This window comes from Camarhynchus parvulus, chromosome 5 (assembly GCF_901933205.1).
Source record: "Camarhynchus parvulus chromosome 5, STF_HiC, whole genome shotgun sequence".
Taxonomy (NCBI): Eukaryota; Metazoa; Chordata; class Aves; order Passeriformes; family Thraupidae; genus Camarhynchus; species Camarhynchus parvulus.
Window position 1 is genome coordinate 26,295,621 of NC_044575.1, and position 12,582 is coordinate 26,308,202.

The window sequence follows — 12,582 nt, forward strand, 5'->3', positions numbered from 1 at the left end:
AGACAATTGTCAGTGCCACTTAATGGCAAGTGGAAGGAACAGGAACAAAAGCCGGAAATAGTAGCGTTTTACATGAGTGGATGGAGGGAAGCGATGAACTTGCTGGTGCTAGGTGTGTAATCTGGAGTGATTCTTATTTTGGCAGCATTTTATAAAATCAGTGCTTAAAAAGGAAGTAATGAAGTTGTATGCAAATTTGTGTGTATAAAAGGGAAAGAGTCTGTGTGTACCCAAAATAATTTTTGTGTGTTCTTTTCGGTAATGTACATAAGGAGGGATTAAGTTGGTTGCTTAAAGGCTTAGAGGTTCATTTCTTCTGTATAGTAAGTTTAGTCTGTCCCGCCAGGCCTAGTCTGCACTGTGTAAAGTGAAATGGTCACCCATGTGGGCACGTGTGCTAGAAGGCTGCAGTCTGAGTTACTTCATGTCATGGTGTAAGTGCCACTCCATGAGAGAAACTTCGCTAGGGAAACAGTAGGTTCTGCTTGGCCTGGCAAGAGCAGCAGACTTTGTCTGTAAAACAGTTTCTTAGACTTCTGTGTTCCAAGTCCACCAATCCTGAGCTGTGCATTCAGAAACTGATACTTCCCAGTTAGGGGGATTAGTGATTATGGACCAGATCATTGCTACTAAGTTATGAGTGCAGGCAGCAGCTTTCCTGCATACCCTGAAGTCTTAGATGTCTGCTGAAGATGAAGAAAAAACCCCATAAATCTGCACTTTAGTGAAGAAGCGCTTACCTACCTCATCTTGAAGAATGTCTTCCTAGAACAGAACGGTACATTGGATGCATAAAGATGCTTCCAGTGGTGGGAGCATCTTTCAGTTATGTTAGGAGGAGACCTGTGTGTTCTTGTGTACACCCTCCAGTCTTTCTAACCAATAAAAGGATGAGGAGTGGAAATATTAGTGACTTGCCCATGCTTTCCTTCCCAGGCACCGAATGGAGCAGCACCTCCTCAGGTGCGGCCTCACCGAGTGTCTTCCAAGGAAATCACAGACGTACTCCCTCAGAGGCAGACCGCTGGTTGGAAGAGGTCTCAAAGACTGTCAGAGCCCAACAGCAGCCAACCTCAGCCCCAGCCCCACAGCCACTGCTCCAGCCTCCTCCAGCAGCTCCAGCCTCCCAGTCAGCACCTGCCTTCCCAGTCAGCACCTTCATCGCGCCTCAGCCTGTGCCGGTGGGTGTGGTACCACCCATGCAGCCAGCATTTATTCCAGCTCAGCCCTATGCTGTAGCGAATGGGATGACCTATGCAGCCCCAAGCGTTCCTGTGGTCGGGATCACACCTTCCCAGATGGTGGCCAACGTCTTTGGTACTGCCAGCCACACTCCAGCAGCCCACCCGCACCAGTCCCCCAGCCTGGTGAAGCAGCAGTCGGTTCCTCAGTACGACGGCGGCAGCGGCAGCGCCACCGCCAGCCCCTTCTTCCACCCGCCCGCGCAGCACAACGGCTCCGCCGCCTTCAATGGCGTGGAGGGCGGCAAGTGGGCAGCCGAGGACAGGCACGCGCAGCCCCCCGCACCCGGCCCGCAGCTCGACCCCTTCGAGGCGCAGTGGGCGGCTCTGGAGGGCAAGGCCAAGCAGCGCACCAACCCCTCCCCCACCAACCCCTTCTCCAGTGATCTACAGAAAACATTCGAGATCGAACTCTGAGCCCTCCTGGGGGGGCCGATAAATTGTACATTAGGCTAGAGGGAAAAAGGGAGCGGAGGGGGCTGTTTCTGACCAGTTTGCTTTGATAATCCCAGTGGTCCCTTCAAACAAAAATGGGTTAGAAAGAGGGAGCAATTTTGGGGAGGATGGAAACATACAGAGAATTTAATGTGCAGTTCTGAAAAGGAATCCTGGAGCCACCCCAGTCTGCTTTCCCTCGTCTCTTGGATAGCTGGAAGTCAAATGGAGCGAAGGAAGGCACCCAGTCCCAAAGCCTGTTCTGCAGAAACATCAATCATCTCACAGAAAAGAAGGCAGATATTTGTACCTGTGTCCTCCTGATGCCCTGCAAGCCCTGGATGTTCCCCCTCAGGGAAAAATTGGGTAGGATGGGGGGTGGATATGGGTGGGATGTTGTCACCTTAGCAAAAGCTAGGTTTGTGGAAAAAGTTGAGCTTCCATTTTGAGTAACAAAGTGAATATTATATGTAAAGAATAAAGTAAAGCCAAAATCTTTATTTTTATGCATTTAGAATATTTTAAATAGTTGGATATTAAAAGCTGTATGAGTTGTAAGTAATCTTGCCAAAGGTTAAAAAACAAGGGGGTTGGATGTAAGAAATTGTACATAAGATTGATTTATTGCTGATTCTTATAGTAAGTAATATTGGGGGGGTGGAAAAAGGGGCTCTAGCTTGTTCTTGTATCTGTTCATTGTAAGTAGCATATTGCAACAACAATCACAACCAATAAGTCATTATATTGTAGTTTTAAATAAAGAAAATTAAAGAACAGTATTGTCATGGTTTGAAAACCATGGGGAGAATTTACTGTTTTTTATTGGAATCAGTCTACATATTCTATATAGTATGGATTTTTTTCCTTTCATATATTGCTGCAGTTTCTTTGTCTTAATCTATTGGTTCTAACACTACTGTGACAACTTAATGTCAACATATCTACATCCTGGGGCTACCTGGGAAACCATTTTTATGTTTGTCTGTCAATAGTTCTTAGAGGTTTTTAACTTTGGTTTTATTTTTTCCCCACTGATTTGTGAAACCTTGTGGTTAAGGCTGCAGCTGGTCCAGGTTCTGCCTCTGGTGACTTGTGAAAACCATCTCATTTTAACTTTACTTTTAAACTTTGGCCTTACAAGCAAATGTAAGTTATATATATTTGTACTGATGATTTATAATCTGCTTTAACAGAAATAAATGTTGGTGGTAGAAGCACTGTCTGTGAGAGACTTATTTCCCACACTAATTCAGTTTCAGCATTTGCCCTTCTGGGTATCTTCTGTCTTGTAAGGTGGATGTGGATCAGCACTGCTTGCTGACCTAGCAGCCTAAGAATAATACCTTGACACCTCTCATTTTCTACAACGTGTTAGGTTGCATTGAACTTTAAAACTGAATTTCAAAATATCCTTGTGATGCATAAACACTTAAAGCTCTAAAATAGAGGCCTTTATTTAAAACTTCAGATTCTGGGTTTGCAGGGATGTATTTTCTGTCACTGAATATTTACAAAGAGACAATTCAGTAACATTCTGTAATGGCAAAAAGGAAAACTCTTTCCTTCCCCTACTATTAGAAAGAGCCATATGAGATAATGATGTATGTTCATCTCTTTTCCATTCTTTCACTGAGTTGATATCTACCGTGTTCATGTGACTGGTTCTTACCACATTCTTATGGGCACCACGTCAGTTTAGAAACAAGGAAAAAAGTCAGACTCCATAACCTGAAGGGGAATAAACACTGCCTTTGTTAGCACTCAGATTTGAGCTTGCCAGCAGTTTCCATTTCCAGGCAAGTACAGTGAGTCTTACAGTGACAGTCTAGAAAATTACAACTTGTGACATCACAAATTCTTACCTGTGTTCAGTATGGTATGAATAGTAATGCAAACACTCCCTGTGGGATTTGAGTTGGTGTCAATGGTTTTTTCAGTTTTCAAAAAGCAAACAAGTATTTATAGACATGTATAGTAGGAAAGAAAGCAGTTAGTTATGTATCTTTCACAGTAAGGGCCCCAAGATCAAGTTGAAAATAGCCCAGTATAGCTACACCCTTCTCCTGCCCTGGAGATAAGCACTTCCTACAAGCCATTGTTTAGAGAAAAAAACTAACATCTTGATTCTCACATAAAAAAGTAAACCTTGAGTATGTGATTAAGTGGTACTACAGAGAGGGAGAAGCTGATCTTGTCAGAAGAAATGCAAAGATCCTTTAGTTAACTTGATGGCATGGATTTACAGCAGGGAGCTGCATGCCTGTCAATCCCACCTTTACTGCCATGGTTGTGCAGCTGAATGGAGGTCAGCATCAACTCTGCACTCGCCAGAGCACTTCCAGTGTTAAAGGCAGGGGGCTGCTTCAGCCCTCAGGAGCCTGGAGAAAGCGCTTCCTGGCTCCATCTTACATAACCACAGAGTTTAAATGACACAGAATATTTAAATATTCTAAAAGTAAAGCCTCTGGCATCTTATAAAGGGATTTTATAGAACTGGTTACTTACTCTAGGACAAAAGGTCTGACATGTCCACAATCCACTTCCAACCATGCTCCTGAGCAGAGCCTGACTACCCCTTGATACCACACATGGAACGGAGAGGGCTTCAAAATGACTGGAATTTACAGGGTCTCTGATTAGTCCCTGATGTCCAAAGGCAAAAATCGTATCGTTTACTAAAATGGTCAAATATCCCATGCAGACACACAGAGAAAAAGGTGCAGGTCTGAGATGTTAAATGGAAGAACACGTACAAACACAAGTGGATGTTTTCAGGACCGTCTCATTGTTCTTAAATGTCCAGTAATTTCAAACCTTATACTGTAATGCCTGCCCTGCATTCCAGCAGAGGATGTTTTCCCTAATCAAATTAGAGGGTCTTAAATGCAAAATAAGGTCTTTTGTCGCTCCTAGCAAACAGAATCTATCAGACCACAGAAGGACCCAGCCCCAAATAGCTGTGACTGTCACCTGTCTTTCCTGTACTGGATTGCTTGTAGACTTTGCTGTTTGTTGGCATCCTAGAGCAGTGTGTTCAGTCCTAAACCATACCCGTGCTGATATAGCTGCATTTCTTAAAAGCCTTAGAGTAACACAAGAAGAAGACAAAAGTAGAAAAACCCAATCCTCCATCCCCCCAGCCAAAATACCAACAACCTCCTTTATATCTACATCTATGCAAATAATACATGGGTAATGTTGCTAATAATTAATCAACCCATCCAAGTCTAGAATGAGGAAGAAGGGGACTGTCAGGGCTGAGGCTAGGGTAGAACAGTAGTGTGAAGGCTGTAAAAGAATCCATTTGCTCAAAAGTAATTCAGTTTTGAGATACTGAAGATACTCAAGGCCTTTCCTGGTTTAACATAATGTAATCATAATCTCACCTCCCCACCCCTAATGCCTGAGATTTTCAGAGCCCCAGATGAGGGGGAGTGGTAACACTTGTTGCCACTCCATGTTGGTCTTGAAATGAAGGATGCTTTTCAGCTACAGCTGCTCTGCATCTGGAAGTCCTAACTTGTTAGCCTGTAGCAGCAGGCATCAGCTCAGGCCACATGCAGAGCCAAGCTTTCCTCTATTTAACTGAGACTAGAGCAGATCCTTGGGAGGTGTGTTCTGGCAAGTGAAATGCCCCTACACACGTATTTCTATGTGTTTATTATTAGCCCCTGCCCAAACTCAGCACAATGTCAGAAGAGCACTGTTCTGGCTCAGGGGAAAAAGATTACCTGCTGAGCCTTCCTAGAATGAGTGCTATTTAAACTGCAGCATCTCAGAACAGGTAACAGTGTTGGTATATTCATCTAAATTACCCCTAGCATTCAGGAAGGGCTAAAAGTAGTTTTCTATTTTGTCTAAAGCTTTCTGTGAAGCTTTGCTTCTGCATTTCACTTCAAAGCTGATTGCAGTCAAGTAGAAACCAAAGTGACCCTACTAGAAATTTGTCTAAGATCTGCTGGAATAAAACAGCTCCAGTATCATGACATTACAGCTGCATCACCAGAGCCAGTAATCTCCTAGGACCTGAACACTAATTTTGTATGCATTAAGCTGTTTCTCGTGGCCAGAGTCCTTTGCATTTAGATGGAAAGTGCTCCCCAGGAGCACTTGTTCAGCAAAGCTCATTGGAGGAACAAATGTTCATGGCTCATTAGTGCTTCAGTTGAAATGGTTCAGGGCCATCTTCAAACACTTCAGAGATTATGTTTTTAAGAACACTTCTCTCTTGCTTGTATGAAGTCTCTCCCTCTTTCATGCTGGTCATCTGCCTTCTCTAGTCACATCATCCTTACATCCCTATTATCATCTGGTTTCTGTGAATGACAGCAACTACTCTTAAGAGATGGATTAGGTACAGCAAGGCATACAGGGGAAAAGGAGTTTATAATAAACCTGAGGGTGGTGGGTCTCCCACCTTTGAGCATTTACACTCACTACATGCTGTTCAGTTCACCCTCGTGGGCTTTCCAGCAGGGCAGAGTTCCTAGAACTGTCCCATGCAGTAAAAGAACAGAGCTGAGGCCTCCAGTCTTGTCATTGCTCCCTGTGGCGGTGGCTGTCACCCACGGGGGTGCGGGGGGCTGCCCTGGGGGTGGTGGCGGGCGCAGCTGGCGCAGCAGAAGCTGGAATAGTACTCGTTGCCACAGAGCTGGGCCTGCAGGATCAGGTCACAGTTGGCAAGGTGGGGCTGGTCCACGCACTCTCTGCTCAGGTCCACAATGTGACTCACAGTAGCTGCAGCCAAGCAAAGGGTGAACCGGCTGTAAATTTATCCTCAGATTGCTATTCTATCCCAAAAGACACAGCACGTTCCTGCTTCCTCCACCCCATCAGTTCTAAATTTAGTCCAACATCAAGAAGGAGAGATGAGTTTCAAGATGAAACAGACACCTCTGGTGAGATACAGGAGGAAAATGCAGTTTCCAGGGAGAGGAGACACCACTCTATCTACCCTCTATATAAAGATAGCTGGATGGTGTCCAAAGTCCAACTACAAATCATGCAACCAACTATTTGGTCAAGCAACTATGACATTTTGGCCTCAGGAAGTTAATTAGGCTCCCAGTGCCCTGGTCAGGAGGTGTTTCCAGCATCCTGCTTTTCTGTCCATGGAAAGCATGGCTCCTGAGGCAGCACAACCCAGAGGCTCCTGCTGCTCCCCAAAGCCCAAGGCTGGCGCTAGACTGGCACACACAATGGGTGTGATAGCAGCCAGGGGCCAGGCACTGTGCTGGGAGAAGCAGGTAGGCTGGGAGAAGCAGGAAGGCTGGGCTGTACTCACTGCTAGGTCGGCTCCTCAGCACCTTCACCTCCGAGCTGGCACTGACCGAGCTGCTGCCTCTGTAGGCGCTGCATGTGTAGGATCCCTCGTCAGCCTCTTTGACGTTGCTTATAGTCAGGCTTCCATCCTGGGACAGGTGGATGTGGTGGCCATCCCCCCGCATGGGAACTCCATTCCTGTGGTGAAAAACAAAATATTTCACTATTGCCACCCATGGGTGCTAAAGGAGCTTCCTGTGCTCTTTGGAAAATGATGTTCTGTGAAAGGGGTGATTTTTTACAAGTTCAGCAGGAAGGAAGAAATCTTTTGCACAACCTGGCCCTGCAGTTGGGTGGTAACATGAGCCTGAATCAGTCTGCATCCGTTGCCCAGTGTCTGCGTGGGAGGTAGCCGAGTCTGTGTGCTCTGTGCAAAGACACTGCCCTTTCTGCCAGCACACATTCTTGAGGTTTGAGGAACTAAGAGAAAATCCAGTGTGCTTTTCCCTCTCTCCAGGTTGTGGTCTGGCAGTACTTGTTTGGCTGGCATTGATAGCAGCACATATTGCTTGATGAGCATATAGGGTAGTGAACAATGCGCCCTCTTTCCTCTCCCTTTAAAAATTTGTTTTAAAAAACCAGCAATATTGTGTCTCTGTTGAGTTTCTCCTAGAATAATCTGTGCCCAGCAGGAAAACCGCCTGAATTGTGAACTCCTGGTTACCAATGAAATTAAATTGGTTTCACTGAAAAGGGTTTCATTCCAACTCTGAAACATGCATCACTTTGTTAGGTCAAATACCAAGCTTATGCATGGAAGAAAAGCTCTGTGTGTGAGATGGCCCACTTCAACTTCAGTCCTAACCCTTGGAATTTCAACATTTACCCGTCTCTGGATAGTTTCTAAGAACGCTCCAAAGCAGAACTGATTATTTTCAAACAGGAAAAACAATCCTCACTAAACACTTGCACAAATTCAGAGTTTCCTGATAAACTATCAGGTAAGAGGACACATATTTTCACTTTAAAATGCTTCTAAATCTCCTTTGCTCCCATTGACAGTAAATAGAACTGTTGCAACAGGAAGCTGGGAGAAGAGAGTCTAAAATGTCTGTCACAATTAGGCAGAGAGGGTTTTTTAAAAGGCAACTAAAACTTTTCCTCTGATTACTCATTTTCGTTCATGTTTTTTTCATGTCACTAGTTTTCCAGCACAGAGCCCTTCTGACATCCATGAAATCTTTGTTTAACGTCTGATTTTCTCCTTATTTGGGTGGAACACGAACTTGATGACCCCCACACTCCACAGGGATCTTGCCCAGGATTTTTGGGTAACATCCAACTTGTTTTAAGAAAGGGTAGGTGATACTAGTTGGGGCTGATAACTGTGGTCTCTGGCAGGCACCCTGCATTAATATTTGGAGGGTAAATGATGAGGTTTAGGAAGAGAAGGAAAGAGAAGTTCCATCTCATTTTTGCTTACCTTGACCACCTTATATTCACATTGTTGCCAGTCACTGTACAATGAAGTTGAGCAGTCCCTCCCTCAGGTACCGTGATGCTTGGCAGAAGACCAGTGATCCTCAGCTCTCCTGGACCAGAAAGGAAATCATCACTAGCAGGGGGAACAGTGCCACCCTCTCCCTGGGAGTAGGAGCATTCCCTCATGGGAAAAGTCCAACACATCCCATAATGAGCTACAAGCCCCTGGGCCTTGAAACAGCATGTTTGAGGCTGTGCCGTTGCTGCTCTGGGGAATGTGGATTTCCTAGGACTTTGGCCCAAGAAAGGACAAGTAACAGAAGTCTCAAAGCTGGACATATGCATGTCACATACGCAGAAGAACCATCTCCTTAGTTTCTCTTGCTTATCTCACACCAGTGTCCCAGAAACAAAGCCCTGAGAGTCGCTCTTACTGCGCTGTCAATCCCCTTTTCCCAGCTGCTTGGAGCACTGGACACATGAAGATGATCACTGGGTAAAACAACTCATTCTTCCCTTGCCCTCAGGATGCCTGTTAAACTCTAGGCGTGAAGCAAAGAGGCACAGCCAGGAATGGAACCCACGCTGGCCCTGTTTCCCCCTCCTGTTCCCACGAGCTGGGTGTGCTGCCACCCACTCCATACCTAGAGGCCGGAGCAGGACCTGGCGCTGGTCGCGGTCACGGCCATTGGAGGCAAGGCAGGTGAAGAAGCCAATATCCTCAGAGCTGACCCTGCTGATCAGCAGGGCCCCGTCCGACTGCTGCCTGTGCCTGGGGAACAAAGCCAGCATGTCCCTCAGCCTGTGCTTGGGTCAGGATGGCACTCCTGAGAGCCAGCAGAGGTGAAGTTGAGTCTTGTGTACAACTTTGTAGTATCACTGAGCAAAGATTTAGCAGCTCAGATGCTGCAGGGGTTGTAATACAACCTTAGTCCTCAAATCCCAGCACTGATGCTGTAAGAGTCTGGAAAAACTTGCTGCTAGAGCAGATTTCTGGGAGCAGAGAGAGGGGAGAGCAGCTGTGGAAGTAGCTGTGGAAGTTCATTGCAGATGCTCTGATGTCTCTCTGCTGAGAACTTCTGCCCTTGCTCACTGACCAGCTGGTTTTTGGCAAATTTGCTAGCCATGTGTTCTTTTTCTGCTAACCTTGTAGCTGAATAAATTTGAACCCTGGTTCACTCGTAGACCCTGTGTCACAGCTGTTCCGTCAAGGGTTCAACATTCAAACTTCCATCTGTGAGGGAGGGAGGACAGGGCAGGCCAGCAGTACAGCCTGGACCTGATGGAGGAGGCTGGACAGCATAAAGCCAGACAGACCCTCACTGCATGACCAACAGCTCTGTTCTCTCAGAGAGGAGACAGGGAAAGAAAAGCAAGGAGGAGGCTCTTCTCATGAACAGTTGGAACCACCTGGGAGCTCACCTGGGAGAGGAGAGGGGCTGCCCATCTTTCTGCCACTCAATGGTGAGAGCTGGTGATGCTTCCACTGTGCAGAGCAGTCTGACTCTCTCCCCAACATTGGCCTCCACTACTGTGGGCTCGCTCTTATCCATTTTCAACCTGCAAAGTTCACAAGCACAGCAAAAAAGGTAGAAACTTCCTTGCTCAGCATTTGACCTTCAGCACAAGGCTTTATCAATCACAGGCCTTATTTTTCGCCTCCAATGGCAAAGGGAGGTCTCTACTCCCATGAGAGCTCTGACACTTGCCATTACCAACATTCACTCCCAACGTTCAGAAAAGAGCAGCCTCTATAAAATCCTGCTCTAGTTCAGCACAGCTTGGTGCTGCACTCCTGTCAGCCAGCTTAATCTACAGACAGCAACCCTTATAACAACCCTCTGGATAACAGCTGAGGAAGCATTAACAATATGAACACATGGCAAACAGTACAAAGTCCTAAAGAGGGCACCGAGCAAGATTCCCCTTAGGTGCTTCTCTGGCACACAAAAATGAGCCTTTTTAGGGTGTGAAGAGCCTATTGCAATCACCGGACTGCACCAGGTTCAGGAGCTGCTCGTCCACTTCATGCAGCAGAAAGGTTGAGGTCATGTCCTCACAACACTCATCTCATGTTCTTTGCTCTCTTATAACTACAGGTAAACACTGTCTTAGAAGGGAACTAAACCATGTGCTCCCTCAGTTAAACAAAACATCATCTACCCTACCCCCATTCTGTGACCTGAATTCTTGATCTCAAAAAATAAAACCAAAGAGCCTTAATTCAATGAATCACTTATTACTGCTTTTAGCAGAAGCAGCTAAGGAGATTGCTGCAGAGTTCAGCAAATTGGCTGGGTTTTAGGCTGTAAACTCAAAAAGAGAGAGATCAGATCATGGCCCTATTTAATCTGGAATCCCAACATGCTTCATTTAAGGCAAAAATAATTTGTCCCCCTTTATTTCTGTGGGGCCTAGAAGCAATAAAAAACCACGCAAGAAGCAACAAAAATGCCAGTATATGACAAGACAGTTTTAGCTCAAACTGGTTTGTTCACAAAACATTTTAAATTAATTAGTGGAGGCTGGAGGAGCTGAAGTTTTCTTCAATACACATATGCCTATTTTGTGCTAGTTAAGCAGCTCCTATTTGCTTTGCTTTTTTTCAGAACAGGTTTCTCTTTCTGCCTGCACTAACATGAACAGCTATGGATGCTGCCTCAAGACTTCTTTTGTTTGAGCCCAGCTGCTTTGCTGCCAGCTTTCCTGTGCATCTTTTCTCAGAGCATGCTTCTTTCAAGAGATCCTTGGGGAGGACAGAAGACAGCTTGCGACTGGGATCTTCTCCCATTCCTGTTGTCAGCAGTTCAGTACTGCATGCTTCCCAACTGTGCCCTGGAACAGCTGACCCAGGACCTTTCCAGTCTTTGGCTTTTCTACATGAAGAGATGCCATATGGTTCATCATCTGGGCTCCATGGACAAACTGTTGCTGTAGGTGAACGTACCTGTACGTGAGCTGCTGAGGCACGGAGGAGCTGGCTGCCTGCCCAAGATGCCTGTCTCTGGATAACCCTCGGTGCTGCTGATCTGCCGCCTGAAGGACCCGGCCTCTCTCACCCTTTGCCACAACACTGCTCTGGTACTCTATTCAAAACGAAATGCCATATGTGAATAAAAGGACACTTCTTACTGTGACCTCTTGCATAGGGTTTCTGTGAGCCTGGGAGAGCTTGCTGAACCGGAGCCAAAGAGCCCTTCAGCCATCTGCTTTTTGGCTGACTAGTGCAGTAAACCTGTGCTGTCTACTAATGAGAGTCATAGACCTGCAGGCAAGCAATTTTAGACTCCTTTTCCTTCTCTGTCAGTGAACATGTTGCAACATCCCTTAGGCCACAGTGCCTTCTGCCCCATGTGCCATTGCTGTGACAAAGCACACTTCAGAGATTGAAGGCTACAGGGTGCCTTTCTGGCCCATCTTGGGAGATTAGTCTTTCATTTTTTTTGGTTTTGTTTCTGAAATATGGCACATTTTTCAGAACAGGAAATTATTTGTTACCCAGCAGGACCTGTTTAGGCAAAACACAAAACAAAAATGCACCAGCAGTTCTGTTTTGTATCAGGAGGCAGCTGATGGCTCTCAGGGAGGAAGACGTACTTGCTGTGATAGAAACAGGGTGGGTTACAGGCAAGCCACAACTCCATTTATGGGGTGACACTGCAGGGGAAAAAGTATTTTAGGGCTAAGCCTTGATCATGAGGTAACACCAAAAGAGGCCGTGCTGCCTCCACACTCCCTCTTGGCAGCAGAGGAAGTTTCCTCCTGCAGCTGGCTTTATTTGGCCTGTGCTCAGTAACCATTAATGAGGAGCCCTGAGTAGAAGATAATTCACCTGTGATCTGCAGCTGAATCTGTTGGCTCTCAGTCCTCCCGCCAGAAGTGAGGCACGTGTAGGTGCCCGCGTCCTCGGGCCTGACGTGGCTGATCACCAGGGAGCTGTCGGACTGGTAGGTGTGCCTGCAACACGGGGGGAGCGCTGCCGCCTGCCTGGGCACCCACAGCAGCCCGCCGGGGCACAGCGGCCAGCCCAGGCTGGTGTTACACAAACCATCCCCATGTGGGGCCCTCCCTCACTCAGAAAAAATCAAAACCCTGCTGACCACAGATGGGTCACAGGCAGGGGTGGAAACTACAGCAGAAAGGAGGTCAGGAACAGAGAGGA

General features: G+C 46.4%; 2 protein-coding genes across 23 annotated transcripts in view; one reads left to right on the forward strand and one right to left on the reverse strand.

Moving 5' to 3' along the window:
- The window catches only part of NUMB (NUMB endocytic adaptor protein), a 90,582-nt gene extending 87,692 nt beyond the window's left edge, over positions 1–2,890 (forward strand). For all 15 annotated transcript variants that reach the window (XM_030949817.1, XM_030949816.1, XM_030949826.1 and 12 more), the window contains one exon: positions 937–2,890. In XM_030949817.1, coding sequence (XP_030805677.1) covers positions 937–1,658 — 722 coding nt within the window. In that variant the 3' untranslated portion in view covers positions 1,659–2,890. The remainder of the gene's footprint in view (positions 1–936) is intronic.
- Positions 2,891–2,943: 53 nt separating this feature from the next.
- Positions 2,944–12,582, reverse strand: part of PAPLN (papilin, proteoglycan like sulfated glycoprotein) — a 50,217-nt gene continuing 40,578 nt past the window's right edge. For 5 of the 8 annotated variants that reach the window (XM_030949812.1, XM_030949813.1, XM_030949809.1 and 2 more), the window contains 7 exons: positions 12,253–12,407; positions 11,368–11,506; positions 9,843–9,980; positions 9,065–9,192; positions 8,422–8,530; positions 6,961–7,136; positions 2,944–6,413 (listed from right to left, as the gene is read on the reverse strand). In XM_030949812.1, coding sequence (XP_030805672.1) covers positions 6,238–6,413; positions 6,961–7,136; positions 8,422–8,530; positions 9,065–9,192; positions 9,843–9,980; positions 11,368–11,506; positions 12,253–12,407 — 1,021 coding nt within the window. In that variant the 3' untranslated portion in view covers positions 2,944–6,237. Of the gene's footprint in view, positions 6,414–6,960; positions 7,137–8,421; positions 8,531–9,064; positions 9,193–9,842; positions 9,981–11,367; positions 11,507–12,252; positions 12,408–12,582 lie in introns of those variants that run through there. The other 3 variants (XM_030949811.1, XM_030949810.1, XR_004060778.1) reach the window with 2 other exon arrangements.